At 39.7% G+C, this 22500-nt stretch overlaps 1 protein-coding gene across 1 annotated transcript in view; it reads left to right on the top strand.

Annotated features, from left to right (window-relative positions):
• LOC122266296 (uncharacterized) overlaps window positions 1-22500 on the top strand; it is a 48416-nt gene that overhangs the window by 19254 nt on the left and 6662 nt on the right. Inside the window, exons 7-9 of the mRNA XM_086542517.1 lie at window positions 949-1082; window positions 1616-1727; window positions 2028-15312. Coding sequence (XP_086398643.1) covers window positions 949-1082; window positions 1616-1727; window positions 2028-15312 — 13531 coding nt within the window. The remainder of the gene's footprint in view (window positions 1-948; window positions 1083-1615; window positions 1728-2027; window positions 15313-22500) is intronic.

The following is a 22500-nucleotide window of genomic DNA, read 5'->3' as shown; positions in this document are numbered from 1 at the left end:
GTATGAATGAGACTGACTGTCTAAACAGAGATGTATTTGACGCATTTCGACAGAGGTCTTTCTCAAAAATACATGAATCATCTATTTTTGAGAAAGACCTCCGTCGAAACGCGTTAAATACATGTCTAACGTGTTTAGATAGTCAGTCTCATTCATACCTTTTTTCTACAATTGTCGCTATGAACTCTGCTCATACACACACACACACACACACACACACACACACACACAACACAACAACATATATATATTATACATATATATATATATATATGTGTGTGTTGTGTGTGTGTGTGTGTGTGTTGTGTGTGTGTGTGTGTGTGTGTGTGTGTGTGTGTGTGTGTGTGTATGTGTGTATATGTATATAAGTATATATACATATATGTACATGTATATGTATATATAAGTATATATATATATATATACATATATAAAAATATATAAACATATAAACATGTACATATATATATAAACATGTACATATATATATATAAACATACATATATTCATATATATACATATAGGTATTACATATATATATATATATATATAAATATACATATATATACATATACTTGAGAAAGAGGGAGAGAGAAGGAGAGAGAGAAGGAGAGCGAGAAGGAAAGCGAGAAGGAAAGCGAGAAGGAGAGCGAGAAGGAGAACGAGGAGAGAGAGAGAGAGAGAGAGAGAGAGAGAGAGAGAGAGAGAGAGAGAGAGAGAGAGAGAGAGAGAGAGAGAGAGAGAGAGAGAGAGAGAGAGAGAGATAAAATGGAAGAAAAGAAAGAAAGAAAGAAAAGGCAAAGAATAGAAGATCCACACACATGTTCTTGCGTGGCTTGTGCGTATAAACACAGAAAGTGAACTGGATACAGATGAATAAAACAATAATATATGTATGCTATTTCCATAATATCAACCTTGCCTCACGCCTCTCCCCTCCTCCAGCAGCAGGTGTCCCCGGGCCCCAAGAGGCAGTACCTGAAGCCCCTGATCCACGGCAGCGGCGAGGGCTACCACCTTGATGCCCAGCAGGAACCCTGTCCCGTCTCACAGTCGATGAGGGGCCAGGCCGGGGCACTCAGGTGGGGCATTGGAGTGAAGTTCCTTATAAATGACCTGGATAATGGTGATAGTAAACATTGATAGTAAACATTACTATATTCATTATTCTGATAGTATTTGATACGATAATGCTAGACAACAGATGATAACGATTTGAATACGATATACGGCCGTATCCCTTGTCCCTTGCCATTGTCTTGGTCATCGTACCGATAAGACCATCGTGAGCCGTGAAGGACGATGACGAGGCCGTAATACTCGTATTTTTTGTACATTTGCCTTCATCAAACATCGTAAAACATCCCCAGACAAAGGACATGGCAATCGTTCCAATAATATTTCGTAAAATGCGTGTGGACAATGCGAATATAATGAGACTCGGGCTGCAAGTATGCGAAGCGACGGCGAAGACCATGGAATGAAAATGACTAGGGATACGGCTGATAATATCATGATACGATACGGATACTAATAATGATGATGAAGACAATATAATGTATAACTGATAGTATCTAACATTCTCCTGTGCTCTGACATTTCCTTTCTCCGGCAGATTCATGGGTATCTTGAGAAGGCGAGTTGTGCGTCGGGTCGTGCATGTGGGCGGGGAAGACGTGGTGCTGAGTCCCAACGAAAGTATCGGCAGGTCTTCTCAGGCGCGGCAGGTCCTTCACGTTCAAATGTTGTTTCTCTTCATTTCTATTTCATTTATTTTGCTCTCTTTTCATTCTTCTTGCAGTGCATGTGTTCCTGTACTCCTTTAGTGCTTGCTGATCTGTATGTATTTTTACAACTATACTATATTTTGTAATTTGTCTCGATTCTTCCTTTCTTGGTTGGACGGATGAGTGTAACATAGGAAAAATAATTCTGGAATAATTAGATGGTCAAATGCAATGTTAAAAATGCTGTAAAGGTTTAATCCCTGAGCGAAAAGCCTAATCCTACTTCTCTCCATCTCGAAGGCGTTCCAGCGAATGAGGACAGCCTCCAATGACAGCTTCGATGAAAACCTCATCATGTGGAACAGAGGCTACCGCGGGCGGCGTTTCTCCATGCCTCCTGCCATCGACATAACGCCTCCTCCGCCGTCCGACCAGGGTAAGGCAAAGGATCCTTACCTTGTTACTCAGTCTGGTTATTCGAACTGGTCTTCCGGTAGGGGTCCTGTAAGTCATTCGCCGATCCTGTCGGTTAACCTGGATGAAAACTACATAGAGATGAAGTGTACCCCGCATATTCGAGGTGTAACAAGTCAGAATGAAGTATCTCCAGGGGCTGAAAAAGGAGATAAAGAGGAAAAAATGGGTGCGGCAGAATCTGTCAAGCAAGAAGAAATAATAAGTCCAAATGGCTGTGAAAAATCCAGCGAATCTCTTGAACAACAGAAACAAGAAACGGGTTCATCAAGCGACAAAGCACCAGATGAACACATTGTGGTAAAGCAACAGTCCGACGCAAGTGAAGGAGTTTGCGCGGTGAGTACAGAGGATGAAGATAATGAAGAGCAACAGACAGAAGGGAATGCAGTAAAGAGTGGTGTTAAAGGAAAGAGCAAAAAGAAGAAAAGAGAAAAAAAGATGAAATCGAAAGGCATCTCAGTAAACTCAACACAACAATTTGACCATCGGTGCGAAAATATTATCAACATGTGCGACTTTATTATCGAACACAGCCCAAAGAAAGACGCCCTTAGGACACTTGATGTTGCCTCGCACATAATAAACTACAAATTTGCAGATGTCTCCGAATCCTCCTATTCCCTACCAACAACAGAAACAAATTCTAACGACGAAAAAACGATAATAGACGATGACAACGAGATCCTGGAAACAGTTGTAGACGATCAAGGGAATGTCCTAATGATGAGTGTCAGTAGCAGCGACTCTGACAATGATCTTGCTGAGGGCGTCGATGCTAAAAAAGTGAACGATGAAGTCGTGCAGGTCGACCCAGAGGCTGACTTATCTTTGGAAAACAGGTTCGGTCATTTTTCAGTGGAATGCCACAAAGAACTTGTAACTGAGAATCAGCACAGGGGAAAGAAACTCGCATCAAATGAAATGGAAAATTGCGAGGAGCTTGTATCAAGTGATATAAATGAATATGAAGAGAATCCAGTGTATGGTAAAGTAGACTGCAGAGACCTTCCATCAGATGATATAAAGAATAATGATATCAGAAGTAACCTTAATAATCTTCCATCAGATGATTCATTTAATCCACAAACAGTGTTAGAGACTGACTTGCAGTGTCAAAGCGAGGAAGAGCCACAGGGAGACGGTTTACAAAATCTGGAAGAACCACCAGAGAAACAGGACCATGAGAAGAAAAACATTGGTTATAATTCAGAATCTTTGGTTATTCCAGATCTGGTAGTTATTAGGGATGAAACACAAGGCGATGCTGATATCCCAGATAGTGTCAGTGATAATTATGCCGTGGAAAGTCAAATGGACTATCTGCAGACAATTGATGAAGAAACGGAACCAAATTCTATGGTCGATGATGAGCGGTATCAGTCAGAGGTAGACACAAGTGAACAACCACTTGAGGAACTACAATACAATTCAGAGGCAATTAATGACTTGTCAAGTGATTATCAGGAAACTGGAATATGCAGTCCATTGGAGGAACCTAGACATACTAAAGCTGCTCTGCAAGACAACCTTGAGTTTTCTCAGGAAATAGCAAACAAACTGTCTGCAGAGTTTGAGAAAAACAGAGAAGCCAGTGAAAGTGTTGCTGACCAAATGCTAAACAGAGAAGAAAGAATAGAAGTCTCTGAATTCATACCGAAGCAATTCGAGAATAAAAATACAAACAATCAACCATCTCAAGGATATCGAGAAGAACCCCAGGTAATTGATGCAGAACTTCCCCACGAAATCAAGGGATTTGCAAACAAGTCCAGTAAAGATACCACTGTGGAAGAGGACTGGAGAAGAATCTATAAGTCAAGTGATTTGCAGCAAATTGACGATGGAGCAGTACATGAGGGAGCTGACATTAAATTTACAAATGAAGCCCCTGTCTTGCAGACTGAGAGTGTAAAAAGAGGAAGAGGAGATATAAGCAGTATTCCATTGCAAAATGACGATACTTTGTCAAAGACCAAAGATGATCAGTTATATGTTAAGTCATCAGAGGGAGAGGCGGAATTATTAACAGTCGAAATTATGGAAACGGACAAAGGTGTGCTGAACGAAAGAAATGTTTTAGAAAGAAATGATGCTTCAGTTAAAACAGAAGAACAGAGTGAAGCAGGAGTAACAATACTAGGTGAAGTAGAGCAGGTAGAAGGAATGGATAATAACTGTAATATCTCCATAAGCAAGCAAGCAAAACTAAAAGACACAGTGACTGAAAAGACCACATTAAACATAAGGGAAAAAGAAAGAGTTGAGTCTTCAGAAGAGTCAAAGCAACATCTAGAGCCATCTTCAGTCTGCTCAGGGAGCATACCATCTTCATGCAGTTTACCTCCTTCTCCAATGTCTGAAGAAGTGGCACTTATAACATCCTCTTCAGGTGTAATACACAGACCAGCGGGAATGAATCACGGGAATGAGTCTAGTGTCCCTGGGCAAAAAGACCGTTATTTCATTCCAATAGAAATACCCAAAGAATTACCTTTCGATGATAAGAGTAAAAGAAAAGAAACGAGATCAGCATCTGCTATAATGACAACAGGATCTGTGTCCAAGTACAAAAAGTTATTTGAAAAAAAGTCGATAGATGAAATATCTGATATGCAAAAAGAAAAAGATGTAAAATATAAGCATAAGTATATTAAGAAAAAAGAGGACAAAGATTCAGTAACATTTAAAGCCATTTGTGTAAATCTTACTTTTGAAACAGAGAACACTGATGAAAAGAGTGCGAGTGAAAAGTTGATCCCTAAACAGGATGGTAATACTGGGGGCAATAAAGACAGGAATGCAGATGAAGAGTCAGAGATTGCAATAGATAAGACAATCGAAGAAAAAACACATGTCCCACAAACAGCATTTGCACCTCCAATAATACCGCCTGATATGAGTTTATTAAATCAGTTCAGAGTTGACACTAGAGGCAATGAAGGCAGACAGGACACTCTGGTAAAGTCAAAACAAGAAGAGAAGACAGCATCTCCTGCGAAACCTCCATTTGCTTCTTATCGATCTACTTCGCCAATTTTGCAGTCATTACGAACAAAGTGCAAAAACAAGCCAGTGGTCAAATCAAGAGGCATGCCATATTCGACATCCGTAAAACAACCTGAAGTTAAATTAGAAAAGGAAAGGAAAGTATCGCATTTGAGAAACGTATTTGAATCCTACAGCACTGATTCACAGAAGCCCACCAGGAACTATTCTCAGATATCCAGAAGATTTACAACACAAGGAAGTGATAAGGAAGATCTTACAAAATCTTATACTAAAATTACTGGTAGAAATAAAAATATAACAAATAATACAGAGCAACCTTTTGACTGGATAAACATGAAAGATTCTGTTGAATCAGGTAAGTTATGTGAATCATCTAACACCGACAACGAGTTAAACTCTACATCAACACAAGATGTGAGTAGTTCCTTAAATCAAGAACTCAAGAATAGTCAAATAATTAACGAATATTCAGATGCGGCTACAACTCAAGAATTAAAGAACATAGAGTTTAGTGAATACTCAGATGCAGTTTCAACTCAAGAATTCCAAAAGAACAGTGAAAATGAATACTCAGATGCAGTCTCAACTCAAGAATTCAAAAAGAACAGTGAAAATGAATACTCAGATGCAGTCTCAACTCAAGAATTCAAAAAGAACAGTGAAAGTGAATACGCAGATGCAGTCTCAACTCAAGAATTCAAAAAGAACAGTGAAAGTGAATACGCAGATGCAGCCTTAACTCCAGAATTGAAGAACAATGAGGTTAATGAAAACTCAGATGCAGCCTCAGCTCAAGAAATAAAGAACAGTGATATTAATGAATACCCAGATGGAGCCTTAACTCAAAAACTCAAAAACATTGGGGTTGAATACTCCAATGTGTTCTCCAGCCAGGTAGATAGTTATCCTATCCTAGACAGTGGCATCTTTAATGCTAGCAATAATGCTTCTGTAGACTTCATTGAAAGTGGAACAGAAAATGAGGATGTACTTTATTCGAGCTGCACGAAACTGAAAGATGAACAGCCAACTGGTGCAGAGAATCATGGGGAAGGATCATGTGATGCTAGAGAAGAAAATAACTCTGAAAATCAACTGTGTAATGACACACATATTAAAGAAGAATCTGAGCTTCGTAAAAAGAGCCGCAAACTGGTCATGGCCCTGGAGAACATGGAGAGAGATATCCAGGAGATGCAACAGTCTGTCAGACGTCTGAACGATCACTACCCAGTAGATGAAAGCAACAATATATATCCTGGTATTTCAGAAGTAGAGGGAAGGTCACCAACTCCAGGTAAGGATATAATGGAGGATGTACATGCTAGTGCAATAACTATGGCATTGGCTTTACATGAAAATAATTCGCATGATTCAGTGCAAACAAAAGTTACGTCTAGCAAAATCGCAGGGGATATTAAAAATGTGCTTCCTGAATTTGAAAATGTTGCTTCTGATCAGCTTGCTTCATGTGTAACCACGGCCTGTGACTCATTAAATAAAACAGTGCCAGAACATGTATCTACTACACATGCAAATCTTGCTGCAGTAAGGCTGAATGTTAACGAATCATTAGTGCTACAAAACTCTGAGGCTAAAGAATGCGAGAAGGATGATGAAAATATAAGATCATTAGAATGTGTAGATTGTAACCTGTTTCAGAATAAGTATCAAGACCTTAAAGAACATATTGGCATGCCAAATGAACCCACAGATGAGCATACTAAAGACCCTAGAAGTGATTCTAACATTGACCAATGTAGTGTTCACATTCTGTCAGCTTCTTGCTTCAAGTCCAATCCTTCCCCAAATGATATCCAGGTTAAAAGTGAAATTATAACAGATACCACGCAGCTAAAGCCTCCTCACATGTTAGACACCATTCAACTAGAATCTACTAAAATACATAACACTATGCAAGCAGAAACTGCCAATGCACCAAACACATTATATAAAGAGAACACTGGTACAGTAGGCAGCATACAAGAAGATGCCAGTTCCATTGCCCATTCTCAGACGTTAGATATAATAGGTTCTGTTCAGTCAGAAAAAACAACTTTGTTAGGAACGAAGCCAGAGACAGGTAGTGTTGAGTCAGAAACCACTGGTATAATCCGAAACATTCACCAAGAATACAAGGATGTCAAAAGTACTAGTTCATTTACAGAAACAGACCATGCTGTTCAATTAGAAATAAATAGTACATCAAACACTGTTTACTCAGACACAAGTGATTTGTTGGGCAATGTACAAGAAAACACAATTTCCTTAGAAAGTGCCCATTCAAAAATCACCAACCCAATGGATATTTTTCATTTAGAAACCAGTACTATATCAGAACCTAATCAAACAGAAATTTCTTCCACCTCACATCCAAAAATCTTGCAAGCATATGATCAATTAGAAAATACTAATTCCTCAGCCACTGTTCACCTAGACGGACCTACCTATCTAGAATCTACTACCACATCGAATACTTTTTTGTCAGAAACTTGTGACCTAATTGGTAATGTACAACTAGAAACTACTGTTAAATCGGACGTTTCTAAGCCAAAAACCACTAACATATTGGACACCACCCTGTCAATAGCTACTGTTCAACCTGTGACCACTAACATACTGGACACTGTTCAGCAGCCAGAAACCACTAACTTATTGCACATTGTTCAACCAGAAACTATTAACATATTAGATAAAGTTCAGCCAGGAATCACTAACATATTGGACACAGTTCAAACAGTAACACAAACAGCATTTGCACCTCCAATAATACCACCTAATATGAGTTTATTAAATCAATTCAGAGTTGACACTCGAGGCAAGGAAGGCAGACAGGACATTGTTCAACCAGAAACTACTAACATATTAGATAAAGTTCAGCCAGGAATCACTAACATATTGGACTCAGTTCAAACAGTAACTTCTGACATATTGGGTACTGTTCAACAAGAAAGTACTAACATATTGGACACTGATAGACCAGAAAACACTAATATACTGGACATTGTTCAACCGAACACCCCTGGTCTATTGGACACTGTTCAACCAGAAACTTCTGACGTAGTGAATATTGTTCAGCCAGAAATCACTTGCATATTGGATACCATTCAACAAGAAACCACTGGCACATTAGACACTTCCCATCAAGAAACCACTAACATCTTAGACACTGCTCAGTCAGAGGCCACTATCATATTGGACACTGTTCAATCAGGAATCACTAATAAATTAGACACTCTGATAACAGAGTTGGACAGTGATCCGCCAGCAACCACTAACATATCAGAAACCATTCAGCCAGAAACCACTAACATATTGGACACTTCTCAGCCAGAATCCATTAATATAATGAACACTGATCAACGAGAAAACAACATATTGGACACTATTCAGCCAGAAATATCTGACATATTGGACACAGACCAATCACAAACCACGGATATACTGGACATTACTCAACCAAAAACTACAGATTCTTTGGTCACAATTCAATCAGAAACTACAAACACTATACAACCCGAAACCTTTAACCTGCCAGTCACTGCTCAACCAGAAATCAATACATTTGACATTGTTCAACCAGAAACCCCTGACATACTGGACACTGTTCAACTCCAAATCACTAACATGCTGAAAGAAGACACTGCCCAGCCAAAACTTACCAATACACTGAAAGATGTTGAACCAAAAAATAGCAACACATCAAATACTTTCCACTTAGATGGATCTGACAATCTGGACACTGTTCAGCCAGAAGCCACTAACATACTGGACATTGTTCAACCAGAAGCCACTAACATACTGGACACTGTTCAACCAGACACCACGAACATGCTGGACACTGTTCAACCAGAAGCCACTAACATACTGGACACTGTTCAACCAGACATCACGAACATGCTGGACACTGATCAATCAGAAGCCACTAACATACTGGACACTGTTCAACCAGACACCACGAACATGCTGGACACTGCTCATTCAGAAGCCACTAACATACTGGACACTGTTCAACCAGACACCACGAACATGCTGGACACTGCTCATTCAGAAGCCACTAACATACTGGACACTGTTCAACCAGAAGCAACTAGCATACTAGACACTGTTCAACCAGAAGCCACTAACATAATGGACACTGTTCAACCAGACACCACGAACATGCTGGACACTACTCATTCAGAAGCCACTAATATACTGGACACTGTTCAACCAGACACCACGAACATGTTGGACACTGTTCAACCAGAAGCCACTAACATAATGGACACTGTTCAACCAGAAGCCACTAATATACTGGACACTGTTCAACCAGACACCACAAACATGCTGGACACTGTTCAACCAGAACCCACTAACACACTGGATACTGTTCAACCAAAAGCCACTAACATACTAGCCACTGTTCAGCTAGAAGCAACTAACATACTGGATAGTGTTCAACTAGAAACCACTAACATACTAGAGACTGTTCAACCAGAAGCCACTAACACACTGGATACTGTTCAACCAGAAGCCATTAACATACTGGATAGTGTTCAACTAGAAACCACTAACATACTAGAGACTGTTCAACCAGAAGCCACTAACATACTGGACACTGTTCAACCAGAAGCAATTAGCATACTAGACACTGTTCAACCAGAAGCCACTAACATACTGGACACTGTTCAACCAGACACCAACATACTGGACACTGTTCAACCAGAAGCAACTAGCATACTAGACACTGTTCAACCAGAAGCCATTAACATACTGGATAGTGTTCAACTAGAAACCACTAATATACTAGAGACTGTTCAACCAGAAGCCACTAACACACTGGATACTGTTCAACCAGAAGCCATTAACATACTGGACACTGTTCAACCAGACACCACGAACATGCTGGACACTGTTCAACCAGAAGCCACTAACATACTGGACACTGTTCAACCAGAAGCAACTAGCATACTAGACACTGTTCAACCAGAAGCCACTAACATAATGGACACTGTTCAACCAGATACCACGGACATGCTGGACACTGCTCATTCAGAAGCTACTAACATACTAGCCACTGTTCAACCAGAAGCCACTAACATACTGGACACTATTCAACCAGAAGCAACTAGCATACTGGACACTATTCAGCTAGAAGCCACTAACATACTGGATACTGTTCACTCGAAACCCACCAACATATTAGACACTAGTCAACGAGAATCCACCAACATACTGGATGTTCATCAGTCAGAAGCTTCTAAGACACTGGACTCTGTTCAAACTGAAGCAGTGAACATATTGAATGCTGATAAACCAGAATTGACTGACATCTTAGACACTCAGTCGGTCAGTGACATACCAAACAATACTGGACCAACAGAAATCACAAACTCATTGGACACTGTACAATCAGAAACCACTGATACATTAGACACTGATCAACTAAACAGCACAGACATTTTGGATACAGTTCCACAAAAAATCAGTGACACCTTAAACACAGTTGAGCCAAGCATCACCAACATGCTGAACACTGTTCATCCAGAAAATATTAACGTACTGGACACTGCACAATGGGATACCTCTGTATTACTAAATACTGTTGAACCAAATACTACCACTGATGTATGTGACAATGTCGAACAATTAGAAACAAGTAGCATAATGGACACTTTACAGTTAGAAACCACCTCTCAAGATACAGTTGAGTCAAATGCAACATGCACAGGGGATTCTGTTCAGCTTAAAAATACAACTAAACTATTAGATACCATTCAGTTGGAATCTGTTGGCATAATAAGTACTGTTCAGTCAGAAACCGAAAATGTATTAGGAACTGCTCAACTGCAAACTACTACCTTACTTGATATTGTTCAGCAAGAATCCACAAACCCTTTAGATCAAGCACATCCAGATACCTTAGGTATCCTAGGGATTGTTCAGCCACAAACTGGTACTACACCAGACGCTGACCCAAATGAGCTCTACAACATAGTTCATCCGGAAATCTCCAATACATTAGTTAGTGACAAAGGCATCCATACACTAAATGTCATTCAGTGTGAAACAACAAATATAATGGAAAATAAACAGTTAAAAGTTTCAGACTCTTTAGAAACTTCTGCTTTACTAGATACCATCCCTTCTGAAATTAGTTCTACATTAGATACTAATCTATCAGAAGTTGTCAGTATCTTAAGTCATCCAAAAACATTTAATTTACAAGGCACTATACAACGAGATGATATTCAGTCTCAAAACACTAATATAACCAATACGCAACAAGAAGGCAGTCTTACTCAGAACACTTCCCAAGGAAACAGTCAGCAAAATACTGATGATATAATCATTGAAAGTGAATCATTTGCTGCATCTCTGCTAGGTAAAACCACATCAAACTTTGGGGAAGTATTGGATCCCAATTTAGAAAGTATTTGTGCATCAAAAGCCATTCAGTCAGATGCTTCTGCTAATTTGGATGAAACTATATTGATGGAAAGCAATCAAACAATACCTACTAAATCTCTAAACATTCTAGATCCTCAAATTAGTAATATATCACCAAAAATACTGTTTGAAGAAGCCTTTCAAGTAGATTCTCTTAATTCAGGTTCAGCTGATCAGTTGGCCAGCACCGAGGCAGATAAGTTAACTCTGCTGGAATCAAAAGAAGATTTGGACAAAAGTCGCATGCCTTCTCTGACTGATACATTTACTGACGCAGACTTCTCTGATACTCAAACAAGAGATGTCAATAAAGCAGAAAATTATCTGCATTCCAAGACAAGGGAAGGCTTCAGTATCATGGAAGAACTTCCTGAGGAAATGTCATATAAGTCAAAGATTGAAGATGAATGTTCATCTCCAACTGAAAGTAAGAAAATTGCAGATACAGAGGATTTATTACCTACTGAATGTACTGATGAACAAAATACTTCTACTGATTCAAAGGGATATGTTCCTTCAACAATAAAAGAGACCCAATACTTTGACCTTCAAGATTCTGAGCTTGGATCAGGTAGTGCTTCTGGAAGCCTTCTCTGGGAAGACTCACACCAAGATTCTGGAGATGACGTTCCCATTCCTTGCAACTCCCGGCCAAATTCCTCGCTAAGTATTCATCAGGAGAGAGATGAAATTCTGGAGGAGGGAAGGGGTTCACCTTGGTCTTTATTTACTGCCATCAAAGAATATGTTCATTCAAGGTCTGCCTCACCACTGGACATGTTTGTTGATGAAACCTTGGCACCAACTGAAGAAGCATCTGATGAAGAAGAATTTGTTTCTCTTGAATCATCTACTGTGCAGGAAAATGTAAATAAGAGTGAAATTCTTTATTCAGAAGCAGTCCAAACAAAATTATGCTCTGTTCCTATCAATGATGATCAAATTAATCAGTCTACATCAGACGAGCAAGATTATCTAAAAAAATCATTTCAAACAACTCAAAATGATGTAAGCAATCCAATGCCCAGCTGTGTGAAACCTAGCTACCTTCCACTACATAGGGTCAATGCTCCATCTATGACAGCCATGAGGTCCACAGTGGAGGAAATCAGTGAAGCAAGTGAGTCACTGACAAGTCTCACTTATGAGGAAGCTAACGATTCTATTTACGAAACTCCTGATGCTCCACCAGAACTCCCTCTGGGAGAGTTATCCACCGAGAATATGAGCTTTCCTTCTAATGATATTGAATACCAAACTTCCTTCAGGTCTTTTACACTTGCAAGTGAGGAATTAAGTACTAGATCAGATGACCAATTCGTGCAGAAAGTACAGATTTCATCTGAAATAGACAAATTTAGCCAAAGATCTGCACAAGAAGTATTAGCTCAGTCAACGCAAGAAATTATGAAGAATTACAAATCTGACAAAGATAAGTATTATCTATTATCTCAGAGTGAGGACTCATTTTCCCTGGAAGAAAATATAGAGAGATTGCTGTTATCGCACGATAGAACAACTACAGAAATACACAAAGATGGTGATGATATTCATATATCTGGTGCTGTTGATCATATGGCTTCTGATCTTTCCTTTGAACAATGTAAATTAGAAGATCAGGTGAGACAAGATGACATAGAAGATCAGCAAATGAAAGACAGTCCTTCACCCGACCTACAAAAGACACAGTTGGCATCTACGAATCAAACATCTGAGATCCAACAGGCAGATGTTCACATGGTTCAACTTAAAGACGAAATATTACTATCTGAAGATGAATGTCCCAATAATGCTGGTATCGCAAGAACTGAAGTATGTAGTTTTGCAGTGGAAACAAATGAAAATACAGCAACAGGAGATACTGGAATGTCAAATATCCAATATGGACAGCAGGATGAGGCAAAATTAACACAAGAAATGAAGGAATCTGAACTAATTTCATTACCTTGTGAAATATCAAGTAAGATTTTACCACCTGTTGTTGTAGAGCCCTTTGGAACTGACGATAATGATACACAGTCATTTTCTACAGGCGAAATGAGCACTGAAACAGCTGCCCAAGAAAGTAGTTGTGAATCGGATTCTGATGATGACATGAAAATTGGACCAATTCGTGGCTTTCGTCCTCTGATAATACCTCTTTCGCCCAGTCCAACGAGGTCACCTATGTCCACTTCAGACAGTGACTCTCAATCTGAGTCTGATGTAACAACTGATGAAGATGAAATTGATATTCCTAGCAAGAAACCTAAAGCTAAATACATCAAACCAGCACGCAGTCACAGTAGCAAATTACACACCATCCCTGAGCTGTCTGAAGACGAGGAGGAAGAAGTAACGCCTGTTAGACCTCCAAGGCCAAGACGACTTTCACTTGGGAAGAGACATCTCTCAGACAAAAGCGCTGAATCTCCAGGAACTCCCACATCTACTAAAAGGTTGGGTAGTCCTTCTTCTCCTCATACTCCAAAATTTTCTATGGGTCTACCAGTGTTTGGAAATGTTGAAGAAGAGCAGTCATCGGTAGACGAAGACGACGTATTTGCAACGGAGGAAAAGCCAAAACCGATGAAGAGAATGACTATGTATCCTCCTACCTGTGTATATTCAACTTCTAGTGAAAATGATGATTCAGATGATGAACCTACAGTCACTTATGGACGATATTATGGGTCCTGTTTTAAACCTACAAATTCTCCAGAGATACCAGAACAGGACAGTATGGACTGTGATGAAGAGGATACTCCCGAGGAACAAATCCAAGATTTTTTTGAAATGAGAAACAAGGTTAGTGTAAAAACTGTTGAAGAAAACATGGAGGAAGGGGAACAAGAGATTACACCTGGCAGGAATGAAAATAAAGACTTCTTAGAGGACAACACTGTTTTGTCTTCAAGCTTAAGATCCATTGATGATGTCCATGAGGAAGTCAAGTACTATCCACCTTTGGAAACTCTCATGATTCCCTCCCGGAACTCTTTAGGAGATGAGGAATCTGGCAATGCTGAAGCCGAAGATTTCTCTCTTGAGGAACCTGATGAGACTGAGAATCACCCCACTTATGTGATCACTCCACTTGGGGAGGAAAGCATTCTCACAGATCACACTTTTGTGCCTCCAATGGAAATGCTGAACATTCCTAAACTTCAGGTCGCTCCTCTAACCTTTGAAGACGTCGATCTCCCATTGACACCACGACTCCCTTTTGTGTCCACTTTAGATGAATCACAACAAACTAAAGAAAATTGTGTACTTGCTGCATCAGCCAAATGTTCGCTCAGACAAAATGATGATAATGAACTCGAAATGCAGAAACATTTTGGTGAAGACGCAATATTTAGTTCAGGAAATAAACAAATTAATAAAGATTTACATGATGCATATGTTAGTTATGGGTCAGAAACAGGTAGACTTGACAATATTGTTGATAATGAAGAAAATCTGAGCAAAGACATAAACGAAACACAGAATGCCAATGAAACAATATCATTGAGGAAAATGACTGATGAAGCAAGTGACGAAGAAAACAATGTGATAAATCCGTCGGAAGAATTGACTGGCAAAACACTTACCACAGAGCAGTTGGCATTTTTTCAGGGTGGCGGACTTCAGCAACTAGCACGATCGATTGTGGTCACAAATTCGCCCAAAAAGGAATTAGTTCAAGGTGAGAATTCAACTTACATAAGTGACAAACCCCTTCCCTCCATAGATGTAGACGTTGACAGTAATGACCCTGTCCCTGATCCCCTTGACCAGAAGACTACATGGCAAGACGAAGAATATAACTCACGTGGAATGAATCTTACAACTTGCAGAGAACAAATCCAATCAGCTGCTGATTTCAGTCCAATCAATATACATAAAACACCATTATGTCCTTATCTTAATGAAAGCCTGACTAAAGTGAATGAACATGAATCCCCAGATGCTGATATTTTCCCATCATCAAATGAGATCTTTGCAGTGACGGCGACTAGCGACCCATTCTCATCAACAAATGAAAATGGAATGGGATCTTTATCGTGGACTATAGATCCATTTGATGAGGAACAAAATCGAATTGTCCCAGATATCGGTAATTCAGCCGATCGTACGCTCAGTGGGGGAAGCCATACTTGTGTGCATGACTCAACCTTGTTATCTCAAAGAGACAGAAAGAAGCCAGGTTCTCCTGTAAAAGCATTAGTTGTGTCTCAGAATCTGTCAGAGGAGTTCGTACGAGACAGTGAGTTCCCACTTGCTGGGGAACATTCACTCAAAGATAGTAAACAACAAAGTCAAAGTATGGCTGATATACAGGTGGATGGTGCGTCGGAGTTAAATTCTGACATTCTATTGGATGTCAGTGATATAAATGTAAGTGACCAGAGACCAAATTATGGAGTGTTTTCATATAGTGATGAAATACCTCAAGACACATCATCTGTTGTTCCTCTACAAAGTGATCTGAATGTAGTTGCTCAACATGAAGGTGAATTTATGCTCAACATTAGTGATGTAGTGAGGCCTGAGGAAGGTACGCAACTAATCAACTTATCAGATGAATTAGGGGAAGACATAGAAAAATATCCAAGTGTGAACGTTAAACAAATGTTGTTAACAAACTATGAACATGGATCAATCAATAATGATTTTTCTTCTCCAACTGAAGTCTTAGACTCTACTATATTTAAAAATCTAAAATTCGGTAACGATGCACCCACACCACACGTGTCTGATTCCAGTGACGTATATGCGACAGAGTATACATGCAAGGAATCATCTGATGTTACAACTGGGCTAGATGTTAAATTCATTGATATCGACGAACAACCCGTCTTTTATACGAAGGCGGAGGATGAAAAATCTGATTCCTTAGAAACGCCATTTAAAAACGTTGGTGATAATCTGCGAACTGAATCAAATATACTTGTCCCACAGGTGGCTGAATCCACCTATGTAACAGATCTTCTAAACATAGACGACATTTCATTCACAGAAGATCCATTGGATGTCACTTCAGATAAACATAATATTAGTCTCCTTGATTCAGATTTTGAGGAGTTTATGCGAAGTGATTCGACCAGTAATAATGACAACAAAGCTGGAATCATGTATAATTCAGTTATTGAGGGAACGACAACAGAAGCCTGTCACCAAGAAGAACCCATTGATTCGTCCATAATTGAATCTAATGGTAAGGCAATACCGACTCACACCGATGTGTTCGCAACGGATTTTGCTGAAGACAAAAATATACCAAAAATTGAGGAAGTAAACTTTTTTTCTTTGCATGAAGAAAGTCAAAACAAGTCACATCATCAGACAAGTGAGGATTCTGAGGAACTGGAGGAGTTTTTATCTTTTACGAATGTACAAAACGAATGTCCATGTGAAACAGACCCGCGAGTGGGTGAAATCCCCTTAAGTGAAGCCACAAAAGATGATAATCTTATTGTTTCCAGTGAGACGGGCGGAGCGAATGCTTTGGAAATTCCAGAGCTTCCGCCTGTTACGGTAGCAGATAGTCTATACAAGTATGGGGAGAAGGGTGACCTAATTGTGGGTGAGCCAGACAGACCTGAGAAGGAAGCGGAAGCTCAGACTGAGGTCAGTTGTGATAGAACACCAGAGAGTTGTGTTGTCGGTGATTTAACCCAGGAATGCTCGAGCCAGACACCGCCCAGTTCAGCTGATATTCAAAACAAGATCTCGCTTGTAGGTCATGAACACGTAAAATCTCTGCTTCTTAAGGGATTAGACCCAGAGTCATCTTTTACTTCCAGTGAATTTGATACGTATGACACACCAGTTGTTCATGAAAAGGCAAAGCAAAGAACAGGGCGTCTTCCCTTCCTCTCTGAAGGAGAACAAACAAATGAAGATCACGGCAATCAGACCACACACGAAGTACACCAAGCTAATGTAAAGAATACATGGATACTTGAAATCGACAGTGATAGTGAACAATGTATGGTAACAGCGAAAGAGGAAAATGAACATGTAGAATATGACAGGGAGAGCACACTGTCGGAAATTTCATCCACCATTTTTGAAAGTGTACGAGAATCACATCCTGTTCTCGACCCAATAGTTACAGAAAAACTTAGTTTAGTTGAAGGTAAATCAATCGCTCTCGTTTCCGAGCATCCCAAAGAGAACACTGAGCACGTGGAGCTCAATAAAAATTCTTCTCATATCTCATGTGTGAGAGATGCATTGACTTGTATCTCAGAAGACATTGCAACTGCTGATAACGAAACTCAAATCAAGAATGAACATAGTGACGATGACTGCAACAATGTGACTTCTGATGGCATTTATTGCAAGAAAGATAAAGACAAATGTCAAGAATCCTGCAGTAAGGTAAATAGTAGTGATGATGAACAGGTTGAAGATGATTCACAGCATGTAGTTCATGAAACAAAAAATGATGACAATGACCATTCGACATCATCAAATCGAACTAGTGTTGTGCTTGATGAATTCCAGCAGATGTTGGAAAAGGAAGGTTCAGAATGTTCATCATTTGCCGATTTATCTGTAGATGAAGAACCAGGAGATTCTGGATTTAGTCCTTCAGCTTGTGAACAAGACCAGCTTACTGCAACTGGAATTTCAAACACCTTGCAAAAACAACAGGGTGAAGAGGAGGAATCTCTTAGTTCACAATCTTACCGTAGTTTTCTTGAAGAAATCCATGGATTTCGAACATATTCCAGAGATTCTGAGAGCTCAAATGATGAAAGAACACCGAAGGCTGACGCGCGTTTTGAAGGAAGCAAAGTGAAAGTCGATCAACAGCCTACAACCGAACTTGTCACTTTAAGAAAACAATTCTGGGATTCTGTTGCAGCAAGTGGCACCGGACCTGTAGACTCGAAAGCTTCATCAAGTTCCGATTCAACTGATGTCGTAAGCCAAGCAGATGACATTTCGAAATGTGAAACAGTCACGGGAGAGCAAGATGATGATGTCACAAGAGGACACACACCCGAACCAGATGATGTTTTTCAAGATGCTGTTGATGACACACCGGTCGGGTTAGTAGGGAGGCTAAAGGCTGTTTGGAGTAACTTTTTCATGGGTGATAAGCAGTCGTTGGCCACTGAGGATAATGAAGGAATGGCTGTCACTGATGAACATCTTCGTGACACTCCAGATGGTGAGAGCTTGACTGATGTTCAAAAAGAAATGTGTGAGAACCTCAGAAAGTCTCCCAACTGTGATCAAGAGAATGTATTAAAGAGCAAAGTGAGGGCTCAGAAGAAGAAAGAGAAAGCAACACAGGGAGAAGACGTCGATGAAGAAAAGGATGTCGCTGTACATGAAAATTCATTATTAGACGAGAGTGAGAAAGGAGAGGACTCTTCACACACTACGGGCAAGAGTGACTCTAATGAAGGGAAAATTTTGACGGAAATAAGAAATACAGAAGAAAAAGCACAAACAGCTTCTAAAACCCAACAACAAAATATAGAAAATGACTCAATAGTAGATGTAACGTCCGTTGATAAAACAGCCGAGGAATTAAGCCAATTATCTTGCGAATCTTCTAGTGATGCTGAAGAACCGTCCACTGGCACTCCGTTACTATCACGAAAGAGCATCAGAAAGATCAAGCGAGGTACAGTGCAAATGGGAAAACAGATATGGGAAATGAAATATACAAAACCAGATCCTGCAAGTGACACCACAAAAAGTGTGATGTCTGAAATTCCTATGCCAGACATTCCTGAGTCTGTCGAGAAAAACTCTGATAAGTATGCATACAGGACGCCCAGCATCCGGAAGATAGAAAGAGGCATTGTGAAAACGAGGAAAGATCAGTGGGAGGGGAAACTTATGGAGCTTGATGAGGATAGTCTATTTCTCGAAAGTGATGAGCAACAAGACTTCGAAGACACAAAGGATTGTGATTTAACCCCCTGTGATGACATGAAAATTTCTAGTGATTCCCCTAAGCTTCATCAAAGGGGTTCCAAAACAAAAGTACCAAAGGGCTACAAGCTGAGTGTGAAAATTCGAGACAGGACTGTGGTGGACGCTAAACTTCTGTGGGAAGAAAAGGAAGCAAGAATGAAGAAGGAAGCTGAGACTGACAGAGCCCACCTACATGCCCTTAGTCTTGATACTGAAAACACAAAGACTACGATGAGTGACGAACTACTTATTTCGAGATTTCAAGAAGTTGTTAATGTCAAAGGAAAGGATGGTGAAAAAAGTGAGCCTGAAAATAATGATAGCACGTGCAGTCATGAACCAATCGAAGAACTAGGTATTGAAGAAGGTCTTGTGCACAATAAGAAACAAGTGTGGCAAAATTTGTGCGAATTAGAAGAGAAGCCCGAGGCAAAGGAGCTGACTGGCAAACTAAAAACCCAAAAGAATGAATGGGAATCCAAAATTAAAGATGGTAAAGGAGTACAAAGTGGAGATATTACAAAGGTAAACCAAGTTATCAGTGACTGCAGCAATGAATTGCATCCACACGCACCAATAGATATAAAAGCTGAAGGTAATAAGAATGATGACAGCATATTTGAAACATCTGGAGAAGGCGTCTGGGGAGGAATGAATTCTGAACAAAGACAAAATCAAAATCATGATGACAGTAAATTTGCAGAAACCGCACTCACTGATAAAATTAAAGAGACTGCCACAACAACAGAAACATCTAGTATGGAAACTTTCATCGATCAGACTTCAGAAATCAAAGCCAAAGGACATGTTAAAGCCAAGACAGAGATGTGGGATGAAAAATGGAAACAAATAGAAGAAAATCGTAAAAATATGGCCACTGGGCAAAAGCAGGCATCGAGAGAGCGAAAAAACAAATTACAAGCAAATGAAACCAAGCCTCCAGAAACTCTACAGAGGGAAGCGACATGTAAAGCAAATGTTAAGAATATGGAAATAGAAACATCTTCCCAAAAACCGGTCCCTGGCTATCAGCTGAGTATTAAGCTCAAGCAAGGAAGTGTTGCTAAAGCCAAACTAATGTGGGAAGAGCAAGAAACAAAGTATAAAATGGAAGCAGAAACATTGACTCAAACGAAGGGTTCTAAAGAATCATCTGGGTTACTAAATGAAATTAAAACAGGAATAGATGAAAAGACTACTAAGAATACAAGTACACGAGATCTTAAGTTACTGAAAGAAAATGAATCTTTCAAAGAAAATCTACAAGGAGCTCCTTTGCAGGACAATTTAGAGTATAAGGAAGCTTTTGAGGATCAAATCGGAACAGTAAGTGAATCAAGAAAATTGTGGGAAGAACGACTATCAAAGAACGAATCAGTTACTGATGAATCAAAACTCACAGACAAAGCACGACAGGCTCTGCAGTCACTGAAGAACTCAAATGTGGAAAGTTCAAATGCAGAACCACTTCTAAGAAATTATCAGTACTCCTCAGTGGAAGTTGAAGTCGGCAGTGAGACACAGAGCATGGTGGAGATATGCTCCGAGATGGATCAGAATGACTCGGACGAATCACTTGGAAAATCTAGCATTAGGGCTTGTGAAGGTAGTGTCACAGCTGGCATGAAAATATGGGAAGATAGAGCGACAGAAGTACGTGATCCTGTCCCACTGAAGCCTGATCTGAATCTGGATTATCAAAACACAGATGCTGATTATTCAACGAGAATTTCTAGCACAACTGATATTGAGCCCACAATGTGTAATGAAGATCAGAAAAGTAATCTGCTTACAAAAAGTGTAAGTATTGAAGTTGATGATGGTACTGTGAGGAGAGCTCGAGATTTTTGGGAACAATCTAAAGACCAAAATAAACAAGGAGAAGCAGAACTTCTAAGCTCAGCTGATCAAGAAGACCATTCCACTGGAAACTTCCCAATAACACTTCAGTCTGAAACACAGATTGGTGATGCGATTAGAGACCAGGAGGCTGAAACTCCAGATTCAGAAAAGAAATCCGGAGAAAAGGCATCTTTTATAGGCGCCAGTAAAAGAGCCTTTTGTGACATTATGCTCTTAGATTTTACAACATCTGACATTGATGCTTCTTGTGATAATAAGCAAGATGCTAATGCATCATCCAGCGATGTATACAATGTAAATTCTTTACTTCAAGATGAAGCAATGGATTCAATAAAGAGTGTGGACGAAGAATTTTATGATGCTGTCAGTCTGGAGGTCAACATTCCTGAAGAAAACTCAGCATTCCATCCAGATGGCAATGAAACTGTGTTAGAAAACCAAGAACAAGTTATCATTTCACAAACACCACTGGAGAAGAGTAAAGAGGAGGAGCAGACTAATAAAACCATCGCAGGAACAGCCTCTAACAATATAGTAAAACAGAAGAAAGATTACTGGGACAATATGATCACAAAGAGTAATCAAGAAGAACCAAAAACTTGCAAAGTAGTTAAGCATAAAGAAACGGTTATAAGTGAGCAATATCTTTGTGAGGAAATCACAAATACATTAGACGACATTAGTGTATCGACCAACTCGGGTAGTCCTCCTCCTCTGCCTCTAACACAACCACCAACACAAACTGACATGGGCCAGGAACCCCAGTCGTCCCCACATGATTCTCAAAAACCAAAAGTGGTATCAGAAAAGAGAATATACTGGGATAGCTTATTTGCAAAGAGGAAAGACAATGAAAGGAAACCAGTAGATGAAAATGATATCGATCTTCCGCATGAAAAACAAAGTGAAAATAATGTGGAAATGAGTGAAGTAACCACAAGTACAAGTGATAATGCCACAAAATCTACATCTGCTCCAGTAAATGGTCAACCGCCTGAGCATTTGCAAGAACTTGAGAAAGATAGCCAGGAGTCCGACTGCAAATCAATCCATAGTAGACCTGGAAAGACATTTGTCGCACAAAAGA

This window comes from Penaeus japonicus, unplaced genomic scaffold (assembly GCF_977035675.1).
Source record: "Penaeus japonicus unplaced genomic scaffold, GWHDUDI00000001_assembly GWHDUDI00000012, whole genome shotgun sequence".
Classification (NCBI taxonomy): Eukaryota; Metazoa; Arthropoda; class Malacostraca; order Decapoda; family Penaeidae; genus Penaeus; species Penaeus japonicus.
This window is presented reverse-complemented; position numbering and strand designations above follow the sequence as displayed.